Source organism: Phaethon aethereus (genome assembly GCF_964289735.1).
Source record: "Phaethon aethereus genome assembly, chromosome: 7".
Taxonomy (NCBI): Eukaryota; Metazoa; Chordata; class Aves; order Phaethontiformes; family Phaethontidae; genus Phaethon; species Phaethon aethereus.
The window spans coordinates 25,461,653-25,468,530 of record NC_138583.1 but is presented as its reverse complement, the minus strand read 5'-3'; the positions used below and the strand labels follow the sequence as shown (position 1 = coordinate 25,468,530).

At 46.4% G+C, this 6,878-nt stretch overlaps 1 protein-coding gene across 1 annotated transcript; it reads right to left on the bottom strand.

Moving 5' to 3' along the window:
* Window positions 1-4: 4 nt before the first annotated feature.
* Window positions 5-5,304, bottom strand: ENTPD1 (ectonucleoside triphosphate diphosphohydrolase 1; the record flags this gene model as incomplete). The annotated part of the gene is made up of 7 exons (XM_082002297.1): window positions 5-181; window positions 699-935; window positions 1,565-1,724; window positions 2,623-2,773; window positions 3,655-3,772; window positions 4,188-4,321; window positions 5,229-5,304. Coding segments are annotated over 7 exons (1,053 nt in total), but the record flags the coding sequence as incomplete, so codon positions are not given.
* Window positions 5,305-6,878: the final 1,574 nt, after the last annotated feature.

Here is a 6,878-nt window from a genome sequence, read left to right as displayed (position 1 = left end):
GTTTCTGGATGTTTCTTCGGCACTTTTGATAATCCCCCTCTCCTTGTATATACAGCTGGCTGAAAGGGAATTGCTTTTTATTGGCTGATGTACAAGGGTTTTTGAAGAGGTCACTTATATTTATAGTCCTCTGATACCCCTGGTGAAAGCATGGATCAAGGAGGCTGCTGTTCTCCATGATCTGAAAGTAAAATCAAACAAAGCTGTTACACTTCACTCGAGTAACACCCTGGAAAAGAGCCACAAGGAAGAGTGGCCCCAAGGGTCTTGTCACAGTACATCACACCAAAACACACACATCAGGTCAAAGCGGTAAGGGTGGTTTAAGGCATTGGCTATGATTTGGGAGATCCCTGGAGGACCTTGGGCAAATTATTTTCAGCTACATTTTGTGAAGCTGCTGTTCATCTGGGATTCTCAGAGATGGTGAAACATCACCTCCCCTGAGTACTTCAGTTAAGCACAGTACTCCTGCTATCCCATGCCCCAGAATCAAGGCACCTCAAATTGTTAGGACTTTTGAAAATGTTGACTGTCATCTTATTGGGAATCTGCCCAGTCTTTATGGAGGATAATGACATTTCCCAAACCCAGACTAAGGGATGAGACATTTAGCTGGGACACAGCAACTTTATAGCCCCAGTACGTCAAAGCTGGGAGGGTCTAGTATCTCCACCTGCAGTTACAGATGTACTTGCCTGTAGGTCCCTGGCCAGTTTCTGTTGCAGAGCCTGGTCCTTGCCATAGCAGAGAAAGCTGTGTGTGTACACTCGGTAGTCCTTGCCATAGAGACGGAAGTAGAGCAGGTTCTCTGGGGACTCAGAAGAGAGTTCATTTGGTACAAAAGTAATCTGTGTTGAGGCTCCTCCAAGGTCTAGTGCTCCTGATGTCTCACTTACGGATTTCAGGGAATGTAGAAGTTTTGTCCAGCCAGACTTTAAAAAAAAAATAAATTCAAAGTAAAACAGATACATCAGGCATGGAGATTTATTTGGGAGCAAAAAAAAGAGAAAGACCTATGAGGAGAGAAGCAGAAGCACAAAACACAGAAAAGGCAGGAAGACCTGGAGAGGGGTACAAGATAAGATCTGGTACAAGGCACAAAAAAGATGCAGGCTCAGAAAAGCAGAAGATGGATCATGCCTGAGTGTTTGCAGGAAGACTAAGAACATGAAATCTAATACAATTGTTATGAGAAAAAAGAGTCAACTTACTGTTTCAGATCCCAGATGATTTATAAGCTCAATAGTAAAGATCATTGTCAAATTTTGCAGGCACAGAAATATTTTAGATCAGGAAGTGAGGAGGATGCTGTACCCAAGTGAAGCTACTGAAGATGCTGGTGTTTTTCTTTCAATGCTTTAAGCCTGACTACAGCGGTACATCCTGATACTTACCGGTATCAGGATGTAGTCACAGCAATTGCTGAGGCAAGATGTGCAGCTTCCTGTCTCTGGTAAATGGCTTACAATGTAAGACAGTGCCTGCGACACCTTCCTCCAAGGTATGATTTAAAGTGCTGCAAGCTGAGGATTCAAATATGGACTTGCCATTGATACAGTACCTGCTTGAAATTGCCCAGCAGGTAGTTAATGGTGATCCATCCGTAGGCTCCTTCTTCCTGACCAGTGATGATTCTGGCACCCTGGAAGTTGAATGGAGCTGTGCGTAGCGTCTTCTCTACTGAGGACAAGACTTTGTCAGCTGCACTTTTATTCTCCAAGCTGGATGAATGGAAGAAAGGATGGAGTGACTCTGGCTGACAGCTCTCTGCAGCCTACGGGCTTTATTCTGAGTAGGCGGGCTGCAACTCCCCACCAAGCGTTAATTATAACAGAACAGCCATTTATATGGGTACATCCAGCTCTAACTGGCCGTGTCCCCTCTGTCACACCTTGACAGCACAGCTGCCACCAGCTCTGACAATTACAGACTCTGCAGCTGAGGGTGGTACCTGGAGCAGGGACCAGAGCTCTCTTTTTCTCCTGGAGCACGTGCCCTGGTAGGGATTGCACTGCAGAGATTCTTCTCACTCTTCACCATCACCATTACAGAAGAAATTCATGCCCTCTGGTATCCCCAGGGAGATTTCCCAGGCAATACATAAGATCATCTCCCTGTCCCAGCCAGGCAAGAGGTCTGGGGCACTCCATGAAAATCACAAATTGTAATTAAAGGTGGATATAATTATAAAGTCACCTTAGCTCTGATGGTCTCAGGCTGAGTCAAGGTATGTGGGGAGTTGCAAGACGGTTGGGCTCAAAAATCCTGGGTCAGGCCTACTACCAGACTGTGGGGTATGTCTGAGCATCCCCTTGATGTGGGGGACATCTGAGCATCCCCAGAGCATCAGCTTAGGCACTGTTACCCTCCTGGTGTCTCTGTACTGCATGTGGGTGCTGGAGATGATGGAAGGTTGCAGTGACTGGAACTGGACCTGTTGGGTAAGCAGGGGAAGAGCCCAGGGAAACTCATGGCTTACAGAGGCCAGCAGCAGAAGAGGGTATCTGGGCAAAGCGTGAGCTGGCAGCATTTCCAAGGACTTCGCCCAAGAGCCTCCCCAAGCATCCATGGCGGTGCGAGGCACAGTGCTGCAGGAGAAGGGGACAAGCCCTGCAGTACCTGAGAAGCCGCATGCCAGCAGTTGCTCCGAGGTAGACAGGTGTCTCTTGGTGCTGCTTTGAGGGAATCGCCTCTTCTGCTTGTCGTAGGCACTGTGCCAGAGAGGGACCTGCCTTCTCTGTGGCATGGGAGTAACCTGAGATCCCAGGGCCTGCAAGAAATAAGGACACTTCATTGCTCAAAATCCAAGCAAAACCCCAAAGTGCTGTCATGAGCAGTCGTGTTAAACCATATTGCTATCACAGGCGGCAACATCAGATTCACCCACCCCGTTTCTAAGGGGTTTTAGAAATCCTACAGCATCAACTAAGCCAGATACACGCGGGAACTGCCACAGCACCCAGCATCTGCCACCTATGAACTAGCAATGAGGGCTGCAGTGAGACAGGCCATTTGCTTGGGATGTCCTGGACGCCCGCAGACTCATTTCTGCCTGCATGTACCCTGGATCTGCACCTGAAAATCCCTGACCCTTCACTACGTTGGGTCCTCTGGGGAAGACGCTGTCATTTGTTTGTGTACCGTATGCTCACACCACAGCACTGAGTGTTTCTTGGGCTTCACCTATGCCTTCCTAAACTGTACAATACCTACACGGCAATTAAATAGAATAAAAAATAAACCATGACGTGCCTAAGTTGAGCAACCTTAGCCCAGAAGCCCAGTGCCTAGCTTGCACAGAAGCCTTGAAAAAAAGCAGACCGTGCCGTCCCCTCTTGCTGCCTGATGTTCGTCAGCACTTCAGCAAGGGTGCACGCAGATGTTTATTTAAGTACATTCTTTGGTGTAGTGCTTTCCAAAAAGCACTTAATTCCAAACATCCTAAAAACAAAGGAAAAAGTGGATGCAGCTTTCATCCCAGGAACGTCAGCCATGTACAGCTCCCTGTGGGAAGCGGTGGGATATACATTAACTCACAGATGTAACACTGTTTTCACTATCAGCCTCTTCCTCCAGGTTTCTCCTCCCCCACCCTTGGGTTGCATTATCTCCGTCCTGTGCCCCTTCCACAGCTCCCTTTTCTCCTCTTACCTTCGACTTTACACACCTCCACCTGCTGCACCACCCCAGTGTCGTTCTCCTTCTCCGCTGGCCACTCGTACACGTATAGGTTAGTGTGGGACGACCCCGCATCCAGCACGATCCCATACTGTGGGGAAAACAGAGCCGTCATTGCTCCTGGGGCACATTGCCCCTGGGGCACCAAACCAGACACAGCGTGCGCTGGTCTCCACACGTGGAGGGACCAGAAAGGAACAGCCTGTCTGGAGTTGTGGGAACATGCTGCGTCACTACTCTTCTCAGTAGTGCTTCAGTGCAAAGTTTCCATCAAAGGATACAAGAGCAGAGAAGCAGCAAAATTAGGACCAACTACTCAGGAGATGATGCCCTGTGAAGCCATATCTGGTTTTACCATGAACATGTAGAACGAGACGTTGGGGTGCATGGAGCCAGAAAGAGAGGTTAGCCAGACCCGGCAAGGGCAGCAACACGTTCTGGAGCACTATGCACACCTAATGCCCCAGCTCGGCTTGTTTTCCTGTAAGAGCCCCAGCTCATAATACCTTTATATTCTTCGGAAGTGGCTTGTTTTGGGTCACTGCTACAGCAATTAAAGCAATTACAGCCAAAGCAGAGAGGAATCCCAGGATGAGTAGGATCTTTCTTGTCCAGGACATCTTTGGTTTGGTACCTGTGACTACAGCAGAAAAAGGATGTTAGTATTCCAGTAGCCCATCTACATCACCCCCCAAAGGTCTTCAGACACATTTCTGCGGTTCCTTTCCTCTACGAAGCATCTGCCTTTACCCTTCCCTGCTCCCATCTCCTGCTCCATGACCTCGTGTGGGATTTCTTAGAGGCAGAGCTCAGCCGTAGTGTCCTGCAGATCTGCTCTTGTGGGCCCTGCCACATCTCCATGGGTTGCCCTGTGCCAGGTGGTGATGAAAGAAGACTTCAAGATGCAGTTTATGGTGCAGCTGACCGAGCAACTGTATAGCAAAAGCATCTGTATGGGACAAAGTTCTGCATTTGTCTTAATCCCCGAGAAGCTGAAACAATAGATTGCTAATATAAAGACAGCGTAACCTTGTGGAACCCAAAGCTTTAACCCCTGTGAAATTCTGTATACTTTGTGCTTCATTTTTTTCACAATGTTTATAACAATTTACAACATCCTCGTCACTGGTAATGCGTTTATGAAATCTAATGCTAACATTTCAGTATGTGGCAGTTGGTTCAAGCAATGCTGTCCTGCACCTTGTCAACACCATGTAGAAAATATGATCTGCGCTCCACAAGGTATTTAAAAAAAAAAAAAAATATGGAGATTTTTAATGCCGCTTCACAAAAGACCAGTAATTTATGAATAGACTGTGTTTGCAGAATTGGCATAATACGGTTAAAAATCACACACCTTGCAAAACTTGTACCAGTGCAGTTCCTTAATTTTTACTGATACATTTGGTATGACCTAACAAATTAAAATTTCTGTGGCTTAAGATACATGGTTAGCAGAAGAACTCTGGAAAAAAAAGCCATGTATGGCTGGTGGAAATCATTCACAACCAATATGGCATTTGAGCTTTCAGAACCAATGTACCTACGCCTGCGTTTGCTAGCGGCTAGCATGACGCTGTCTTTTATATTTTCCTGCTTTGGATTCTTCTTCATATATCCCATGGTGGAAATCTCACTTCACAAACTTACGCTCAGGCAGTTTTGGTATTGTTTTATAAAATACCATCTTACAACACAAAGCCCTAGAAAGGGTATCAGCAAGAGTATTTTTCAGATTTGTAATCCAGCTGTAAATTCAACACTTGCAACTAACAAATAGCTTCGGCACTCTGCTCCCACTACGACATGAAATCTGTTTCTAGCCACACTGATGGTCCATACTCAAAAGCACCGATTGTCTGACTGCTCACCCAGGTACTAATTTCTCTTCTCCTTATACACACATACTCTGGATGTTTAGAAGTACATTACAGGTCATCCAGGGTGACAACACCTCTGTGCAGGCAACCACATCAACTATCTTTAGGCTCCGAGAAGGTAAGGTGACTGAGCCTGCTCTGCACCCGCATGCCAGTACTGGAGTTCCAGAGGTCACTTTCCAGCCCCCAGGTGATACTGGGTCGATGCTCCAAATCCATTCTGGCACTCCACGTCATGCACGCAAATATGAAGAGCTTTCAAGTTCTGAACAGGGTCATCTTCTAACCACTCTGGTTTTGCATGAAAGATGGTCCCAGGTGACAGAACTATGCAAACTGTTACCCAACCTTACAAATGACCCCAAATCCTAGAGTTTTTTCCAGAGGTTAGCCCAAGTGAAAATAAGCAATGCACCTCTGGAAATCTCTTAACTGTAGACAAACGTCTTCCCACACACCTAGAGAAAATGGAACCTAAAAGTGCCAAGAGAACTTCTTTTGAAGATCTCCCTGCAGGCAGGTCCACTGGAAACCTAACGCTGACCTGGAGCTTTGTGCTCCCTCCCATCACGCTCATGTGTAAATCTGCTGAGGCTAGCTGTGAAATTTGGAAGCTTGTTATGCTTGCATTTTGTGAGTGCCTGTTAGAGGCACAGCATGCTTGCCAGTATCTCCAAGAATGCAGCTTAAAAAAATAGTCTAGTGCGCATACCAGACAGTAGGAGGTAAGAATGCATTTTATAGAGCTTTATTCAAAAAGGCCCCAGAACTCATGGCTCGAAGCGATTAGAAACAGCAGAGCATGACAGCTGGGAGGCTTTTCGTCTTGATGGAGAGAGTCATTGGCTCAGGTTATGATAGCACTGAGCATGTCTGTTGAACAAAAATTATTTTAACACTAGAAAAATGAATAGAAACAGATACTATAATGTATGATTAGCTGCACAGTATAGATATGAAGCTGCATGCTTGAAAACTGAAACTGCTGCTGGCAGTTGCACAGCACATCCACATACTTATTGCCACCCTTACTCTGAGAACTTGCCTAGAGGCAGCCGCTAACAGCCTTGTTGGGTGTTTACTGTCATAGGACTGAAGGATGGGTGACTTTGCACCATTTCTAAGATTTTCAGACTTCCTGTTGTGATGGGTATTATCTGTTTGCTGTATCTTTCAGCAGCCATGCTCTGAAAGTAGCAGCATTAGTAGCAAAGCAGGAACAATTTGCTCACTGTAATGGACCATCCCAATAGACAGCTGTAGAAATCCCTTGTCTGTAGGCAGCAGCATAACAGTAATTGTCTGCATCCCACCTGC